This window comes from Ascaphus truei, chromosome 20 (assembly GCF_040206685.1).
Source record: "Ascaphus truei isolate aAscTru1 chromosome 20, aAscTru1.hap1, whole genome shotgun sequence".
Taxonomy (NCBI): domain Eukaryota; kingdom Metazoa; phylum Chordata; class Amphibia; order Anura; family Ascaphidae; genus Ascaphus; species Ascaphus truei.
This window is the reverse complement of record NC_134502.1, coordinates 16,905,736-16,926,395: the sequence shown is the minus strand read 5'-3', so window position 1 is coordinate 16,926,395 and position 20,660 is coordinate 16,905,736. Positions and strand designations below refer to the sequence as shown.

Genomic DNA, 20,660 nt, shown 5'->3' with positions numbered 1-20,660 from the left:
AGGGGAGGGATAGTAAGGCCACTAGCTAGCAAGGTGGCCGCCATAAAGGAAGTCCCCACCCCACAGACAAAGACACAGGTCCGCTCCCTTTTGGGGTTAGCAGGGTATTACCGGCGGTTTATCCCCAATTTTTCAGAAATATCTGCACCCCTAACAGATCTGACAAAAAAGAGTGCCCCGACCCAAGTTAAATGTTCTTGGGAGTGCCAAGACGCCTTTGACATGCTAAAAAAGTGCCTGTCAGAGGGCCCCGCTCTTCGGAGCCCAGATTTTAAAGAGCCCTTCATCATCCAGACGGATGCCTCAGAGGTAGGACTGGGAGCAGTGCTGTCTCAGCAATTTGATGGTGTTGAACACCCCATACTGTTCATCAGCCGCAAGCTGTTCCCAAGGGAAGTGAGGTATTCCGTTATTGAGAAGGAGTGCCTTTCTGTAAAATGGGCAATTGAGGCCTTGAGACATTATGTCGCCGGAGTACACTTCACCCTGGTCACTGACCATGCGCAATTGAAGTGGTTAAACACCATGAAGGACACAAATCCAAGGTTGACCAGGTGGTATATGGCCCTCCAACCCTTCTCTTTTGATATTCAGCATAGACCTGGAAAGGACCATGGAAATGCTGATTTTTTTGTCAATAGAAGGAGTGGAGGGTCGGGCTTAAGCCGTGTGGGACACTAGCCACACACAAACAGGGGAGGTATGTGACAGGGTGAAGTCAACCCCTATCAATTATGCATGGGAAACATATGTCTGAGTGCTTCATCCAGCACTCATAAGGGTTAACTCAGGTGGAAGTTAGGTAATCAGGAAGTAAGCTGACACCTGAGAGCCAGGAAGGTAGATAAGGATCTTGTTACCAGCAGTAGCTGCCTGTCTCAGATGAGAGCACATGGATAGATGTGCTGCTAGCCAGAAGAATACAGCACACTACTTACTGCAGCCAAAGTAAGATTTGTTTCATTTGTTTGCATGACTGCTTAAAAAGACTCTTAAGATTTGGTTATGGTTTAGCCAGCCAGCCTGCTAGCTAGGAATGCTGTGTTAGTCAGTTTTCTCCCAACGAGGAGCAGGATTTATTTGCTTAAAGGGACAGTGTACCCGTATGTTATGTGGCTGTGGAGAAATAAAGCCACTGAACGTTTTCATTTATCCTGAAACTACACGTGTGGACTGTTCCCTGACCTCGGCTACAGGCCGTCCTGCCACAACGTCCCTGTAATTAGGTCACTTCGCTCCTATGTGGGACTGACCCTTTAACCCATTAAACACATCCCTGTCATTAGGTCACTTTGCTCCTATGTCAGAATGACCCTTTAACCCATTAAACACGTCCCAGTCATTAGATCACTTTGCTCCTACGTGGGACAGACCCTTCAACCCATTAAACACATCCCTGTCATTAGGTCACTTTGCTCCTATGTCTGAATGACCCTTTAACCCATTACACACATCCCTGCCATTAGATCACATTGCTCCTACGTGGGACTGACCCTTTAACCCATTAAACACATCCCTGTCATTAGGTCACTTTGCTCTTATGTTGGACTGAACCAATAACAACGTTCCTGCCACTAGGTCACTTTTTTCCTACTTGGGACTGACCCTTTAACCCATTAAACACGTCCCTGTCATTAGGTCACATTGCTCCTATGTCGGAATGACCCTTTAACCCATTAAACACGTCCCTCTCATTAGATCACTTTGCTCCTACGTGGGACAGACCCTTTAACCCGTTAAACACATCACTGTCATTAGATCACTTTGTTCCTATGTGGGACAGACCCATTAACCCATTAAACACATCCCTGTCATTAGATCACTTTGCTCCTACGTGGGACAGACCCTTTAACCCACTAAACACGTCCCTGTCCTTAGATCACTTTGCTCCTACGTGGGACAGACCTTTTAACCCATTAAACACGTCCCTATCATTAGGTACTTTGCCCCTGTGATGGGCAAGGGAATCATGCTGTACAATAAAGGTTAAGCCCATCTGGTTACCCCTGGGTCCCTGGCAGCTACCTAGCACTATCAGCCAGGGGTTAGGTATCATTACATGCAATGTTAAAGTGTCCCCTGCTTTTCCACTTTCCATGTCCCCTTTACCCCACACTATTCACACACTTTGCCCCGTGTCCCCCAGACTCCTGGATTTCGAGCCCCGATATCTCAGTCCTATTTCCCGTACAGTCATGAGTCTCCCCAAGATCCCCCATCTATTAAAATATGTTTTATATGTTTGATACATTTATTATAAGGCTCTATGCACTCCGCCAGGGCATCTGATTAGGTGCCAGCAAGTCTGCATATAGTCCATAGTTCAAAGAACAGACGGGATGTTGAGAGGTGTCGGGGTGCTAAGTGGAGGGACAGGGTGTGAGTACTGTGTCCAGAGAACAGAGACCCCCTGCAGGGAGGACCCTCTAGTCTACCAGACTTAGTGGAGCCTGCTCAGTAGGTGGCAATGGGTTGACCATGGGAAGTGGCAGAATGTCGGCGCGTTTCCCATTGGTCGATTCATATGTCCCGCCCACAGGGCATCCTAATCTGGCTTGACACGCCCACCTCCTCTGATGTCAGCGAAGAGATGGGCTCCTGTTTCTTTTGGCTAGTGGGATAGGGTTCCCACGCTCTGATTGGTTGCACCTCCTACCTCCATGCTAAGGATGGCTTAACGGAGTGTATGTAAGGAGATGGCCAAGGTAGAGAACCAGATCATCTAATGACTTGTGTCAATGAAGCTAAGGCGGGCTTTTCAAAGTTGGTCTGTTCGAAATAGCAGAGCAACCGGCTTCGTTTTGAAGCTTGGAATGTCTGCCTTGCACAGACTAAGTCAGACGCGAGGACCAACTTCTGAAAATTGAACGTAGCTGTCGCGGCTGGGAACTGAAGCCGAAAAGAGGACCAGGAGAACCGGGTGTATATCCCGATCAGGGTTAGCTCATCCAAGCAGGCGTCCTGCACCTAGGAAAGCCTAGATGTCCCCCCAGACCCTCAGTAAGTGTATTTGTAACTATTTTGTGTGTGTAATTCTTCTTGTTGTACGTGGGTTTACCTAAATAAATTACAAGTTGTTTTTACTATCTTGTTTTGCCTAATGTATGATCCCAGTAATATATGAATGGTGTAAAAAGTACCTAGTCTCCCCTGACAGCTCCTACCTAGGTCTGACCCTTTAACCCATTAAACACGTCCCCGTCATTAGGTCACTTTGCTCCTACGTGGAACTGACCCTTTAACCCATTAAGGCCAAATCTTCAGATGTCCATTATTGAAGTAATGAGGCACTAACCTTAGTTAACGCCTCATTAATTGTTAACGTGTATTTTCAAAGTTCCATAACACAGTGCTAAGTGCTCATATATAATTAGCTTTGTGCATATGCGTTAACCTCCACTGCCGAATCTGATAACGGCCGGGCATTAGTGCGGAGGTAACAGAAACCTGTGGATCTGGGCTTAGGAGAGAGAGGGAAGGAGAGCGAGAGAGAGAGAAAGTCTGACAGATCAAAAAAAAAGTGGAGAGAATAGAAAAGGTGAAAGTGAAAGGTGGAGATAGAAAGACAGAGCTCAAGTATTCAATAATATCACTGTAAGGAGAATAAGGCTTGTGCTGTCCTGTTTCTGATAGCTAGGCATATAAAGGGTTAACTTTTTGTCTCTTACTAAAATGTCGACGATGCTGAAATTACAGTAAATTGCTTTTTCTGTTAACAGATGTTGCTGTAAGATGCTTGTTATGAGAAGCGCTTGTCTAGTTGGCCTTCCCCCGTTTCCCTAGCTGGCTCCTTGGCTGGCTGCCTAAATGTGCTTTTATCCAGCACATAAGTTTAACAGACCTTCATCTGCAGCAGACCGGGAGTGTGCTCAGCTCTGCGCGCAGGACAAACGTGATCACAGAAATACAACTAACAGGCCTTTTATCTCTGAAATGGTGGGGGGGGTCTCCTGGTTGATATCGTGCAGTATCCTGATTGCTGTAAGATGCTGAATGTACAAGTAGCTAAGTGACTAATAAATTGTATTTGACTAACAACTGGTGTTGGTATTATTCATGCGAGTACTCGTGGCTGAAATCGACAATCTGAGTCAATCTCTTGAATAAGTATTTTCTTGTCAGAACAATCATTGAGTTGGCCACCAGTGGTTGAACCGTCTTTGTTTCTATTTTTTCCCTCTCCCCATTATATTGTCCCTCGTGTTCACTTCTGGCCTGAAGAGGATGATGAAGCACTTGGGAACAAAGATACAGACCAGCAGGGCCCAGGTGGAAGACAGAATGGCGAAGATCTCCATGGCCACGGTGTACTTACCACGGGCACTGAGGGAGGCCGGGATATAGGACACCCAGACACTGAGGAAGGCCAGCATGCTGAAGGTGATGAACTTGGCCTCATTAAAGCTGTCAGGGAGCTGCCTCGCCAGGAAGGCAAAGATGAAGCTGATGGTGGCCAGGAATCCAAGATATCCCAGCATGCACCAGAAGGCAGGGGGAGAGCCCTCATTACACTCAACAATAATGATCCCTGGTTGGGTTTGTACATTGAGTTCTGGGAAGGGAGGGGAGCTTAACAGCCACGTGAGGCACACACATAGCTGAATAAGGACACTCGGTATAATGACAAAGTAGGACACCTTTGTCCCTGTCCACTTCCTTAAGCTGCTGCCTGGCTTTGTGGCCTTGAAGGCAATGACAACGGTGATGGTTTTAGCAAGCACACAGGAGACACAGAGGGCAAAGACCATGCCAAATGCCACCTGGCGAAGAAGACACTTCTTAGGTTGGGGGTAACCTATGAAAGTCAAAGAGCAGAGGAAGCAGAGGGACAGGGACAACAGAAGAAGGCAACTTAGGGAGTAGTTGTTGGCTCGGATAATGGGTGTGGTCTTGTAGTGGCTGAAAAGCCCCAAGAGGGCAACTGGGACCGAGGAAGAAGTGACACTAGTGGCTGCCAAAGCAGCACCCAGGGGCTCTTCATATGAAAGAAACTCAATGGACTTTGGGAGGCATCTGTCCTGTTGGGCACTGGGCATCTGGTCCCATGGGCACCGAAGGCAGTCAATGGAGTCTGAAAGAGAACAAAACATATATCTTGGTTGTAGAGCTGTTAAGGTAACAATTATATGGCACAACTAGCTGTAACTTGTGTAACATACTCCGATCATATATCAGATCTTAAAGGTTATTAAACATAACTCTTTGTTTTCACCCATCCCGATTGTGCTTTGCTGTCTCTTGTCCCCTCTTCCACAACTTACTCTCTCCTCCATCCTTCCCTGCTCCTCTCTTTGCACTCCCTGCCTTACTGTCTTCTCCTCTCTATGCACACTACTCTCCCTCTTCTCTTACTAATCTTATCTGTCTCCTCCTCTCCTTGCTGTCTCTCTGTTTTACCCTCCTACTCACCTTGCTGTCTCGCCTTCCCTCTCTTAATACTCCCCCCTGCCCCAAGTGCACACTGCTCTTGATTACCCCCTTCTTGTCATCCATCTGTCACCTCCGCTCCTTGCTGTCTTTCTCTTTATCCTCCTCCCTCTCCGTTTCCTCCTCTCCTTCCTGTCTCTCTCTTTCTCTCATCCCCCTTCTTGCTATCTCTGCTCCCCTCCTTGATGTCTCTCTTCCCCTCCCCACCTTACTCTTTCCTCTATCATGTCCTGCTCCTATTTGCACTCTCCTCAACTCTGTTTCCACTCCCTGTCTTAGTGTGTCCTTTCCTCTGTGTACACTACACTCCCTCCTCTCCTACTCATGTTATCTGTCTCCTTCTTTCCTTGCTGGCTCTCTGTTTCCTCCTTCTATTCACCTTGCTGTCTCTCCTCCCCTCTCTTTGCATTCCCTCCTGCCCTGTGTGCACACTGCTCTCCATTCCCTCTTCATCATCCATCGGTCTCTCATTGCTACCTCCCTCTCTTTCTCCTCCTCTCCTTGCTGCGCCCCTCTCTGTCTCATCCCCTCCTTGCTGTCTCTCTCTGTCTCTTCCTCTCCTTGCTGCGCCCCTCTCTGTCTCCTCCTCTCCTTGCTGTCTCTCTCTTTCTGTCTCCTCCTCTACTTGCTGTGTCTCTCTCTGTCTCCTTCCCTCCTTGCTGTGCCCCTCTCTGTCTCCTCCTCTCCTTGCTGTCTCTCTCTTTCTGTCTCCTCCTCTACTTGCTGTGTCCCTCTCTGTCTCCTCCCCTCCTTGCTGCGCCCCTCTCTGTCTCCTCCTCTCCTTGCTGTTTCTCTGTCTCCTCCCCTCCTTGCTGTCTCTCCTTCTGTCTCCTCCCTTCCTTGTTCCTCTCCTTGGGGATGCATTCCTGTTCTTGCTTAGCAGTTCGGTAACTGCTGAACCCTCGTACGGAAACATACCTAAGCATGCTATATTTTTAGATTCAAGAGTAACTAGAGCAGCAGTTGTGTAGAATGGTAATAGGAACAGTTAGGGGAGGAGTTATAGGAAACACTTTGATGAGAAATGAAAGGGGGTGTTATAGAGAGAGTTATAGGAGCAGTTAGAGGAGGAGTTATAGGAAACACTTTGATGAGAAATGAAAGGTGGTGTTATAGAGAGAGTTATAGGAGCAGTTAGAGGAGGAGTTAATAGTGAGCGGTTATAGGAGGAGCTTGGGAGGAGTAATAGAGAGCAGTTAAAGGAAGAGTTATATAAGGGAATTATTGGCAATATATACACCCAAATAATCACACACCAAAGAAAAGTAAACATTTAAAGAAAGGAATCTGTGACCAAACATCTTACAATTTTTGATACAGTGGAATGCTTCCAGAGACGGTTGGAAGAGGTTTGAGCGCGGTGGTCTTTTGTATCTCCCAAAGGGGGTGAGTAAATGCATTTAGAGAGGGTCGTGGAATCATGTTATAAAGCTAGTAATATACTTCACTGAGGTGACTTAAAGATTTGGACAGAAAGGAGATCGCAGAAGGTTTAAATACTATTTTATTAAAAGTATATTCAATTTTGGAAGGTGGAAAACAGGAAGTCCCCAGGTTGCCTCTTTGATGATGACTTTAGTTCTTCCCAGATCGTGCTGGATGGAGATTCTTCCAAATAATTCCTATAGCGCCCCCTAACCTACAGCATACCACACACTACAAACTCTCTGGTTAATAGGTGCAGGTGGTCATACAGGACCTAAAAACACGTAGTGTGCCCACTAAAAAAGAGGGTAGAGTATGACCTGCCTTTAATGAAAGGGAGTTCCATTAGTTACAATGAGTGAGAAAGGGATGAGGGAGTGAGAGTGGTGGTTTAGGTTGGAGTCATAAATGGTTCCAGAAAACATTATTGTTGTTATTGAGATATTGAGATGTTTCTGTTGAAACTGAATGATCAGCACAAAAATTATCTACTTGATGCTACTTTGAAGACAAGGACCACAAGTTGAAGTGACATTGGAAACCAAGTTCATCCCTCACCTGTGTGGTTGGAGATCTCTCCTTGGGGACAGGGGACACACTGGAAGCAGCAGGCAGGCTTCCCTCTTATAGCCACCTTCCTGAAACCCAGGGAACAGCTCTGACTGCAGACGGAGAGAGGGACCTGGAGAGAGAGAGGGGGGGGGGGGGCGGAGACACAAAGACTGACCTTATATTCCCCTATATACAGAGATAGGATTGAATATAGTTATCGATAATCTGTATATACAGAGAGCAGAGACTGAGCTATCTCTCACCTCTATATATAGAGTGAAGAGAGACTAAGCTATCTATCACCTGTATATACAGAGAGAGGAGAGACTGAGCTATCTATCACTTCTATATGCAGAGAGAGACTAAGCTATCTATCGCCTGTATATACAGTGGTGTGAAAAAGAAAGTACACCCTCTTTGAATTCTATGGTTTTACACATCTGGACATAATAACAATCATCTTTTCCTTAGCAGGTCTTAAAATTAGGTAAATACAACCTCAGATGAACAACAACACATGACATATTACACCGTGTCATGATTTATTTAACAAAAATAAAGCCAAAATGGAGAAGCCATGTGTGAAAAACTAAGTATACATAAGTATACCTTATGATTCAATAGCTTGTAGAACCACCTTTAGCAACAATAACTTGAAGTAATCGTTTTCTGTATGACTTTATCAGTCTCTCACATCGTTGTGGAGGAATTTTGGCCCACTCTTCTTTACAACGTTGCTTCAGTTCATTGAGGTTTGTGGGCATTTGTTTATGCACAGCTCTCTTAAGGTCCAGCCACAGCATTTCAATCGGGTTGAAGTCTGGACTTTGACTGGGCCATTGCAACACCTTGATTCTTTTCTTTTTCAGCAATTCTGTTGTAGATTTGCTTGTGTACTTGGGATGATTGTCCTGTTGCATGACCCAATTTCAGCCAAGCTTTAGCTGTCGGACAGATGGCCTCACATGTGACTGTAGAATACTTTGGAATATAGAGGAGTTCATGGTCGACACAATGACTACAAGGTTCCCAGGTCCTGTGGCTGCAAAACAAGCCCAAATCATCACCCCTCCACTACCGTGCTTGATAGTTGGTATGAGGTGTTTGTGCTGATATGCTGTGTTTGGTTTTCACCAAACGTGGCGCTGTGCATTATGGCCAAACATCTCCACTTTGGTCTCGTCTGCCCAAAGGACATTGTTCCAGAAGTCTTGTGGTTTTTTCAGATGCAACTTTGCAAACCTAAGCCGTGCTGCCATGTTCTTTTTAGAGAGAAGAGGCTTTCTCCTGGCAACCCTTCCAAACAAACCATACTTGTTCAGTCTTTTTCTAATTGTACTGTCATGAACTTTAACATTTAACATTAAACTTAGGCCTGTAGATTCTGAGATGTAACTCTTTTTTTGCAATTTCTCTGAGCATTGCACGGTCTGATCTTGGGGGTGAATTTGCTGGGACGTCCACTCCTGGGAAGATTGACAAATGTCTTGAATGTTTTCCACTATTGAATAACCTTTCTCACTGTAGAATGATGGATTTTAAATTGTTTGGAAATGGCCTTATAACCCTTCCCAGATTGATGGGTAGCAACAATTGCTTCTCTAATATCATTGCTGATGTATTTCCTCCTTGGCATTGTGTTAACAGACACCTGAATGCTACAAGATTAGCAATCTTTTAAAACTTTGGCTTTTATAGAGGTGGTTACACTAGATGATGATCAATTAATCAAAGGCATTTGATTAGCAGCACCTGTCTGCTACTTAGCATCTTTATTCCTATGGATGCAGTAAGGATGTACTTAGTTTTTCACACATAGCTTCTCCATTTTGGCTTTATTTTTGTTAAATAAATCATGACACGGTGTAATATGTCATGTGTTGTTGTTCATCTAAGGTTGTATTTTCCTAATTTTAAGACCTGCTAAGGAACAGATGATTGTTATTATGTCCTGAAATGTAAAACCATAGAATTCAAAGAGGGTGTACTTTCTTTTTCACACCACTGTACAGAGAGAAGAGATAATAAGATATCTATCACCTGTATAAACAGAGAGAGAGGATAGATTGAGCTATCTATCACCTGTATATATATATATATATAGAGAGAGGGTAGAACTGGTGCAGGCACTGACCTTACTCTCACCTGTAGAAATAACTCATCCCCTCCCAAGTTGGGGCATTGAGTGAGTCTCATTACTATTTAGTGCAGAGTTCTACACGTACCTTTGTATCCCCCGTTGCCCACTGGATGGTGGTAGTGTTCACCATTAATGTGTGCCCCGGCCTGGCACTAGCATCGTAACTCCCGAACTTTACATGCTGTATGGTTCCCTGTGAACTCATTTGCCAGTTGATGATGTCGTACAGAGCTGGGACGTCCCCGTTGGAGTCGAAATACACGTCTTTGTCTTCATTAGTCCGGAAACGGACGGACTTCATAGAGTGCAGAACCTAAGAGGAAGTTAATCAGAGGAGCCTCCTTGTGATGGGATAAACAGGCATCTTATAAACATGATTTCTATAAGTTAATAGTGTTTCCATAGTGCAGGATTCTCTGATGTAATATATGGCATTACCTGTATAGGATTCTTATAAGTTAGTAGGGTCAGTGTGAATGAGACAACTGCTGACCTTGTTAACATTAGTATACCCTGTTACAGACACCCTCTTATCCCATCAGAGGGAGACCCCGCTAATCTTATCAATTTATAGGTCTCTCATTTGTGAGATGCTCTCTTATCCCATAGAGGGAAATGCAGCTGACATACCAACATATAGGTATGCCCTGCATCTTATCCCATTACGATAGGAGAGGCTGACCCTAATATTATCCCAAAGTAGGATTGAAAGCTACAAACATCAAAGAGAAGATGGGTCAAGATACCTCCCATGGTTCGAAAGCCACAGATTCAGTGCATCTCCCACTCGATTTGGGGCAACCCATTTGCCTATGAGTTAGGACATCCTGCAGAGCCCAGGCCAATGCGTTAACTGCAATGTAGACATTGTAGGTCCCCCCCAGAACATTGAAACTGCTGAAGGTACTCTCAATAGTCTCCTGACCCGTGCAGAGTCTGGTGCTGTTGGGCAACTGTGTCCCTGGTCTCTCCCATTTGCATCCAAAGTTCTGTTCCCAAAACTCAAATATGAAGCTGTCATCTGGACTCTTTTTGGGTTTGTTGGCGCTGAGGAACTCTCTGAACCCGGGAATTGGTCCACTGTGTATTGCAAAGCCAATGGTTCCCCGTAGGATGCCCCAGTATCGTTCCTTGGATAACAGGCCTGAGGTTGACCATGATTCACTTGCCACCCAGCTTTTTCCTGTGACGTTGCGCCTCAAGAGCTCTTCTACCACCGGAAGAAAATTTAAATCACTGGAGAAGACAACCACAACGTTGGCATTTGACTCTTTGATGACCCTCGAGAGGTGGGGGGCGTTGTAGTCGGTTCGGCTTATCAGTATAGACTCGATAAAGGCCACACAGCCCCCAGCTCTCAGTATTTCTGTCTTGGTGGCCAAGATGCCCTCCTGCCCATAGTCATTGTCTACAGCCAACAGCCCAACCCATGTCCAGTTGAAGTAGGACACCAGCTGTGCCAGCCCTCGGGACTGGAAGACGTCACTGGGGACAGTCCTGAAAAAGGAAGGGAACTGAGTACGGTCGCTTAGGAGGGAGCTGGTTGCGAAGTAGCTGATCTGAAAGGAGATGGAGATGGAGAGGATGGTTGAGTGCAGAACCGGCATCTATAGGCGGGTACAGGAATATACAGTCTGGCACCTCTAGGACTGATACAGGGGATACAGAACCTGGCACCTCTAAGACTAATACAGTGGATACAGAACCTATAGGGTTAATACAGAAGATACAGACCCTTTCACCACTAGGGCTAGTACAGAGGATAGATTGGCTCTTCCTTATTGGCACCTCTAAGACTGGTGCAGGGAATACAGAGTCAATTTAACACAACATAATAAAATAATCTCATATACAATGTTGTACTTCCATAAAATGTCATATAAGCTCTAGGAAGAGTACAGGATGCACACACCAAATGTGTATATTTCATGTAACCTCTAGGATTAGTACAGTATGCAGACATACAGACAGACTGTATATATAATGTTGTGAAACCTCTAGGATTAAAACAGTATGCAGACACACACACACAGACTGTATATTTAATGTTGTGTAACCTGTAGCACTCGTATAGGACACACACACACACACACACACACACACACACACACACACACACACACACACACACACACACACACACACACACACACACACTACATATAATGTCATGTAACCTATAGGACTAGTATATATTTACATGTAACCTCTATGACTAGTACCTACAGGACACACACATATTGTATTAAAATATTATATATATTGTGACGGTGAGGGGGTAACCAGGCCATCAATAAAAGTTATTATGCCCGGCTGGTTACCTCTGAGCCATATTGTGGGGTTTAGAGTGTCAGCTCATGGACCTGTTTGTTGTACATGAAATGCATGTGATTGTATGACAATAAAGAATGTATGTGTGTTTTACCTTTCCAGGAGTGCTAACCGGTGGAGATTCTCAGGCTATGAGTTTCAAGGGGGGTTTTGAGGTAAAAGTGTTGTTAGTTTGTGTCTAGGGAACCGGGGTCCTGAGTTGCTGGCCACCCCAAAAATGTATCCGGGATTCAGGTCAGATTAATGGGGACATAAAGACACTCCACCCTAGTCTAAATCCTCCCTTGAAAACAGTTACGCGACTCACCGCCAGGTTTTCCTGCTTCAGCACAGACCAGAAAGGTAAATGGGGGGCATAGAGATATGTGTATCCCGGGTAAAGTCAGGGGTCCCTAAGTTAGTGGGGGTCCCCATTATATGCCCAGATCCCCAGAACCGGTATAGGGGTTCTTGGGTGCTCCAACCATCCATAAGGTTGCGAGGATATTTTTAAGGCTAAGTCAAGTTTTCAATGTGTTTTGAATGTAGTCCTGAAAATGAACCTCTGCGTTATTTCGTTCTACTTAGAAACAGTTTTCACTATAGGAAGGGCTAGGGCTGTTGAAAATGAACGTGTCCAACTTTGCTCGTACGATAACCTGTTTGCGTTCAATTCTGCCCTTCTCCGGGATTCACTAAGCTACGCAAAGTTATCGAACGCGAAAGTTGAGTTCAAAAAAGATCGCCAGCTCAAGGCAGGTGATGAAAAGCTGGACTTTGTAAAATGTCTTTGTTTACATTGTTGCGTGCGCAACACCCATACAACAGGCTGGCGGGTGTCCCCGGCTCACCCCGTGGGGGTCCCCGAGGGAGGCCGGGGGTCGCACGGTTGTCCCCGGCTGATCACGCGGCTGTCCCGGGGTCCCCACCGTAGTCCCGGGGTACCCGCGGGCCTGCGGTACCAATGTTGTGCCTACAAAAATACTAAACATTATTTCTAACTAAATATACCCCCTAATACATACAGTACAATAATGTGCAAAATAACTATTATCCAGATATGGATAATAGATTATTTGCCCATTATTAAACACTGCATTAGCATACCTAAATAAAGTAAATAAAAACAGTAGCCAGCTAATCCAATGAATACAAGCAGTAACAACATCAACGATTATTTAATTAAACAATTAACCAATGAAACCAATTAATTCCTAAACTACCTCAAAATGAATAGTAACACTAACCAATCAAACTAATGAATTACTAAAAGATTAATGAATGTAAACATTAAAAGACAAAGAAATAAATTCAAACAATATCTGAAATAACAATAAAACGCATTAGCTAACATAATACAACATAAACTACAAACGAACACCAATCGCAAACATTTTATTACATTAAGCATGAAAAAAACAAACAATCCCATCCACATAAGAAATTGAAATTAAAAAAACCAACAGCAATACCAAGCCACAAATACCCCCCAAATATTGTCATAATAATGTATTCATCTGTACCCTAAAGTGGTACAGATTAATATATTATCAGTCAATGTGCCTCCTCAAAAAATCAAAAAACACATCCAATGAAGAAACCTGTAAAAAGGGACATTTACAAACATTGAATATATTACTTACCATTAGAAGCGGTGGCCCTCCGACTCCCGGGGTAACAGGAAGCTCACGTAACTTGAAGGCCTACAACAGCATCCGATGCCATCCGCCATGAAGATCCGGATCAGGTACCCAAATCTTCTTTTTTCTTTCTTTAATCACCTTCTTCTATCTTTATCTGTCACCATTTCTTGATCTTCTTTATCTTCTATCTTCATCTGTCAATCCAAAAAACTCCATGGTAAATCCCAACCGATGTTGTCTCGTCGTCTTCTTGGGCTCAAATGAGGCGTCACAGCCTTAAATAGGGCTTGTAATGTCACATTTAGCATCCAAATGGTTAACAGCCACCTGATTGTCTGTTCAAACCATGTTCCGACTTTAATTTTCTTTTTTTACATGACGTCACTTAAAGGGAATGATGCCAGCCAATCAGAATTGCTGTGCTTCATTTGCCTTTAAGATGACATGACGAAGCCGGCGTCACATGGTATTTCAGCCAATCAGATCGTGGGAACCAATTCCACACTCTGATTGGCTGAAATACCATGTGACGCCGGTCATCTCCTGTATCTCCTGAAGTAGGGGGTCCTCGGACCTGAAACCAATGCTGTTCAGCTCCGGAGACACCCTGCTCATGTACACTATTATTCAAATGTATTTATTTAGTGTACGATCGCCTGTAACAGCCTTTCATGGAGATGGCAAAACTCCATGCAAATGTTACAAGCGGCTTTTTTTTCTATCAGCTAGCGTACGTAAAGTTTAAGAACGCTAGCAGGGGGAAAAAGCTTGCACGTACGATAAGCCAGTTTTTGGCCCGACCGAGAGAAAATGGCCTCAAGGCCTTAGTGAATCGCGCCCCCGGCTTCACTTTGTATCGGACGGGATTTTTCATTTCAACCAGACGCAAAAGCACGGAGCTTAGTGCATAGGCCCCCATAGTGCATAGGGACGGTAAGAAAGAAAGAGAGAAAAGAGAGAAAAAGAGAGAAAGAGAAATAAAGAGACAAAGCGAGCGAGTGAGAAAGAGGGAGAAAGATAGAAAGAGAGAGAACGAGGGAGCGAGAGAAAGAGAGAGAGATAGAAAGAGAGCTAGAAAGAGATAGAAAGAAAGAAAGAGAGAAAGAAAGAGAGAAAGAGACAGAGAGAGATTTGGAAAACTCCTCTACATGTAAACAAGATACCTGTGAGGTTTGTAGATCTCTGTACACATGAAGAAGTGAAACTCAGAGCGCTCTTACCTGCGGGTATCTGTACAGTCCCAACATGTGCGCCATTATGATGGAGCGTGTGGACCCAGAGTCTGCAATGACACCTACTAGAGGTGGCCCGTTGTGACACCTGTAATTGGGGATGTTTCCTTGTCCTCCTGACATTATCCAGAATATCCCCTCTGCTGCCCGTCTCGTGCCAGTACATGTGTCAAATATCTGGACACCGAGAGTGATGTTGGGGAGGAGGTCAGGGTTTGAGTTAATCTCTTCCACAGCAAATATCATCGCTCGCATGCTCTGATAATTCTGGGATTCAAACCTAGAGCCAGAGGAAGAAATGTCACAAACATTGTGTTACAGTCACACACACTCAGTCTGTCAGTGCACACATGCACACACAGTCTATCCTCAGCCTGTGTCCCACATGTACATGTAGTGTCACCTCAGTCTATTAGTGTGACACACACAGGGAGAGGAGCTCCCTCAGTCTGTACACACACACACACACACGAGGGGCTCCCTCATTTTGCCAGTGTCACACACACAGGAAGGGAGGCACCCTCCGTCTGTCAGTGTCACACATACAAGGAGAGGGACTCCCGCAGTCTGTCAGTGTCAAATACATGAGAGGGGCTCCCTCAGTCTGTCAGTGCCACACACACAGGAAGAGAGGCTCCCTCAGTCTCGGTGTCACACACACAGGAAGAGAGGCTCCCTTAGTCTGTCAGTGACACACACACACACACACACACACACACACACACACACACACACACACACACACACACACACACACACACACACACACACTCACACACACTCACACTCACACTCACACACACACACGAACGAGAGGGGCTCCCTCAGTCTGTCAGTGTCACACACACAAAGGGAGAGGGGCTCCCTCAGTCTCAGTGTCACACACACAGTAAGAGAGGCTCCCTTAGTCTGTCAGTGTCACACACACACACAGGAGAGGGGCTCCCTCAGTCTGTCAGTGTCACACACACAGGAAGAGAGGTTCCCTTAGTCTGTCAGTGTCACACACACACACAGGGAGAGAGGCTCCCTCAGTCTGTCAGTGTCACACACACAGGAAGAGAGGCTCCCTTAGTCTGTCAGTGTCACACACACAGGAAGAGAGGCTCCCTTAGTCTGTCAGTGTCACACACACACACAGGAGAGGGGCTCCCTCAGTCTGTCAGTGTCACACACACAGGAAGAGAGGGCTCCCTTAGTCTGTCAGTGTCACACACACACACAGGAGAGGGGCTCCCTCAGTCTGTCAGTGTCACACACAAAGGGAGAGAGACTACCTCAGTCTGTCAGTTTTAGGCCGGGGTCATGGTAAAAAATACAGCGCTGAGCCTCGCCGACGCTCATGCTCTCCTGCTCAAGCAGGAGCTTTTTTGTGTCTTGGAATGAGCATCAGCGACCGCGCTTGTGAAGCGGGTGGGAGGTGGGGCTAGTGCGCCACGTCACGGCGCCGACGTCACGGAGTGCCATTGGCATTTGTCGGTCACGTGACCGGCCCTCCGCTTCCCTCAGCGCGAAAAATTAAATGAATCTGTCGGCTGCAATTCCACACGCCTCTGCACGCCTGCGGAAGCGTGCGGAAGCGTGCGGAAGCGTCTACCAAAGCCCCACACATGCCGGATGCAGGAGGTATGTTTCCTGGCTCAGCCCGGCTCAGCGCTGTATTTTTTACCATGGCCCCGGCCTTACACACACAGGAGAGGGGCTCCCTCAGTCAGTCAGTGTCACACACACAGGGGAGGGGCTCCCTCAGTCAGTCAGTGTCACACACACAGTGAGAGGGGCTCCCTGAGTCTGTCAGTGTCACATACACAGTGAGAGGGGCTCCCGCAGTCTGTCAGAGTCACACACACAGTGAGAGGGACTCCCTCAGTCTGTCAGTGTCACACACACAGTGAGAGGGACTCCCTCAGTCTGTCAGTGTCACACACACAGTGAGAGGGGCTCCGTCAGTCAGGTACACACACACAGGAGAGAGGGGCTCCCTCAGTCTGTCAGAGTCACACACACAGGAGAGGGGCTCCCTCAGTCTGTCAGTGTCACACACACAGGAGAGGGGCTCCCTCAGTCTGTCAGTGTCACACACACACACACAGTAAGAGAGGCTCCCTTAGTCTGTCAGTGTCACACACACACACACAGGAGAGGGCTCCCTCAGTCTGTCAGTGTCACACACAAAGGGAGAGAGACTACCTCAGTCTGTCAGTTTTAGGCCGGGGTCATGGTAAAAAATACAGCGCTGAGCCTCGCCGACGCTCATGCTCTCCTGCTCAAGCAGGAGCTTTTTTGTGTCTTGGAATGAGCATCAGCGACCGCGCTTGTGAAGCGGGTGGGAGGTGGGGCTAGTGCGCCACGTCACGGCGCCGACGTCACGGAGTGCCATAGGCATTTGTCGGTCACGTGACCGGCCCTCCGCTTCCCTCAGCGCGAAAAATTAAATGAATCTGTCGGCTGCAATTCCACACGCCTCTGCACGCCTGCGGAAGCGTGCGGAAGCGTGCGGAAGCGTCTACCAAAGCCCCACACATGCCGGATGCAGGAGGTATGTTTCCTGGCTCAGCCCGGCTCAGCGCTGTATTTTTTACCATGGCCCCGGCCTTACACACACAGGGAGAGAGGCTCCCTCAGTCTGTCAGTGTCACACACACAGTGAGAGGGGCTCCCTCAGTCTGTCTGTCACACACACAGGGAGAGGGGCTCCCTCAGTCTGTCAGTGTCACACACACAGTGAGAGGGGCTCCTTCAGTCAGGTACACACACACAGGAGAGAGGCTCCCTCAGTCTGTCAGAGTCACACACACAGGAGAGGGGCTCCCTCAGTCTGTCACTGTCACACACACAGAGAGAGGCTCCCTCAGTCTGTCAGAGTCACACACACAGGACAGGGGCTCCCTCAGTCTGTCAGTGTCACACACACAGGAGAGGGGCTCCCTCAGTCTGTCAGAGTCACACACACAGGACAGGGACACCCTCAGTCTGTCAGTGTCACACACACAGGAGAGGGGCTCCCTCAGTCTGTCAGTGTCACACACACAGGAGAGAGGCTCCCTCAGTCTGTCAGTGTCACACACACAGGAGAGGGGCTCCCTCAGTCTGTCAGAGTCACACACACAGGACAGGGGCTCCCTCAGTCTGTCACTGTCACACACACAGGAGAGGGGCTCCCTCAGTCTGTCACTGTCACACACACAGGAGAGGGACTCCCTCAGTCTTACGGTGTCACACACACAGGAGAGGGGCTCCTTCAGTCAGTGTCACACACAGGAGAGGGGCTTCTTCAGTCAGTGTCACACACACAGGAGAGGGGCTCCCTCAGTCTGTCAGTGTCACACACATAGGAGAGGGGCTCCCTCAGTCAGTGTCACACACACAGGAGAGGGGCACTCTCAGTCTGTCAGTGTCACACACACAGGAGAGGGGCTCCCTCAGTCTGTCAGAGTCACACACACAGGACAGGGGCTCCCTCAGTCTGTCAGTGTCACACACATAGGAGAGGGGCTCCCTCAGTCTGTCAGTGTCACACACACAGGAGAGGGGCTCCCTCAGTCTGTCAGTGTCACAGACACAAAGTAAAGAAGGGGTTATCTGCCAGTTTCCCACATGCACAAAGTGTCCCCTCTGATAGTACAAAGATAGCAACATTCAATTAAAACTTACATCTGACATTTAAGATTTCCAGGTTTGCTTGTGAAGAGGTTTTTGCTGTAGCTTATGCCCAGGTGAATAGAAAAGGTTCCCCCTATAATAACATCTCCAGAACCGCTCAGATATTGATTAATGTTTACACTCGACAGATGGCAGCCTCGCACTGACTCCCAGCACATACAAACTTCCACAGCTAATGTGTATAAAACCCACATTATAACCAGGAGCAATCTTCCCATTCTGTATAAACAGCAGATCTGTCTGTGTCTGTGATTCATCTCTAACTCCCAGGGAGAGAGGCTCCCTCAGTCTGTCAGTGTCACACACACACAGGAGAGGGGCTCCCTCAGTCTGTCAGTGTCACACACACACACAGGGAGAGGGGCTCCCTCAGTCTGTCAGTGTCACACACACACACAGGAGAGGGGCTCCCTCAGTCTGTCAGTGTCACACACACAGGAGAGGGGCTCTCTGTCTGTCAGTGTCACACACACAGGAGAGGGGCTCCCTCAGTCTGTCAGTGTCACACACACACACACACACACACACAGGAGAAGGGCTCCCTCAGTCTGTCAGTGTCACACACACACAGGAGAGAGGCTCCCTCAGTCTGTCAGTGTCACACACACAAACACACACACGGGAGAGGGGTTCCCTCAGTCTGTCAGTGTCACACACACAGGAGAGGGTCTCCCTCAGTCTGTCAATGTCACACACACACACACAGTAGAGGGGCTCCTTCAGTCTGTCAGTGTCACACACACACAGGGAGAGGGGCTCCCTCAGTCTGTCAGTGTCACACACACAGGAGAGGGTCTCCCTCAGTCTGTCAATGTCACACACACACACACAGTAGAGGGGCTCCTTCAGTCTGTCAGTGTCACACACACACAGGAGAGGGGCTCCCTCAGTCTGTCAGTGTCACACACACAGGAGATGGGCTCCCTCAGTCTGTCAGTGTCACACACAGTAGAGGGGCTCCCTCAGTCTGTCAGAGTCACACACACACAGAAGAGGGGCTCCCGCAGTCTGTCAGTGTCACACACACACAGGAAAGGGGCTCCCTCAGTCTGTCAGTGTCACACACAGTAGAGGGGCTCCCTCAGTCTGTCAGTGTCACACACACACAGGAGAGGGGCTCCCTCAGTCTGTCAGTGTCACACACACACAGGGAGAGGGCTCCCTCAGTCTGTCAGTGTCACACAGACAGGAGATGGACTCTCTGAGCCAGGTTTTATAAGTTGTATACTGTAGATGTCCTGGGAATGCAGATATTAATTACACTATCTCTCCTTAATTATCTTATCAAGGAAATGACAGCCCCCTGGGAATCAGGGCTAATTCCAAATATACATCTCTTTATTTTCATTCTCAACCATTCCCACGAGGGACAAATGACAGCAGTCTCAGTATGATGGCCCTAGCAATGAGAGGAATCCATATATTTTGTCATACTTTTGCAGTGAGCAATTTGGAGAACAATTATATGTACAGATGTAACCCTTCTACTTTTATCTCTCAGACTTACAGCTATCGCTGAGGCCGGGACCAGAGTCCCTGTTACTTACTGGGTCACGCGCGGCCTACAGTCAGACAGCAGGAATAATACAAACACAGTATGGGTATCTCAATTAGTTATTATACACTTATTAAACTCAGGCACCTTGTGATCCTCAGCAGAGGATCCCTACACACTGTCCACATATACAACGCAATCCCCAAACAGTGCTGCATGGGTGTGAGTCAGTGTCAGTTGTGTTGTAGTCACCCAATCCTGGGTATGTTGGCTTATGATGGTGACGGTACACCGTGGGAGCTGGTGTTGCCCTGAACCTGTTGCAAGACTGTTCTTCAAAAAGGTGCTTCGGTACCATTGTGTCTTTATAGCCCATCAAGGAACCCTCGCGCCTGATCTCCTTTCCTCCCTGGAACTGTAGCTCTCAGCTCCGGTCACCTCGTGCACTCTCTCTGTAGACATCAGACGAACCTGCTGTGCTCAGGTTTGCCCAGATCTAATCTACTGTCATGGCTGCCCCCCCCCCCCTTCTTAAATCTCCACTCCCTCTTAGTCCCTTTCATTATAACGTCTTCAGAAAGAGAGGTAGGAGAGCCAATCAGGTAGCACGCCTCCCTCAATTTTTGATGATGTCACAGCACTCCAAAAAATGAAAGGCATCACATGGTATATACACCAATCTAATTGGCTGGTGATCATTTCATGGTGGCCATTTTGTTTTTTGGGTTTAAGTGACTGTCACGGGAGACCAGTACTTTTAACACCTTTTACAA

General features: G+C 47.1%; 1 protein-coding gene across 1 annotated transcript in view; it reads right to left on the bottom strand.

The window, feature by feature from the left end:
- Positions 1 to 4,166: 4,166 nt before the first annotated feature.
- LOC142470961 (extracellular calcium-sensing receptor-like) overlaps positions 4,167 to 20,660 on the bottom strand; it is a 16,879-nt gene continuing 385 nt past the window's right edge. The window contains exons 2-6 of the mRNA XM_075577768.1: positions 14,718 to 15,009; positions 10,291 to 11,103; positions 9,630 to 9,857; positions 7,411 to 7,534; positions 4,167 to 5,071 (exon numbers count right to left, since the gene is read on the bottom strand). Coding sequence (XP_075433883.1) covers positions 4,167 to 5,071; positions 7,411 to 7,534; positions 9,630 to 9,857; positions 10,291 to 11,103; positions 14,718 to 15,009 — 2,362 coding nt within the window. The remainder of the gene's footprint in view (positions 5,072 to 7,410; positions 7,535 to 9,629; positions 9,858 to 10,290; positions 11,104 to 14,717; positions 15,010 to 20,660) is intronic.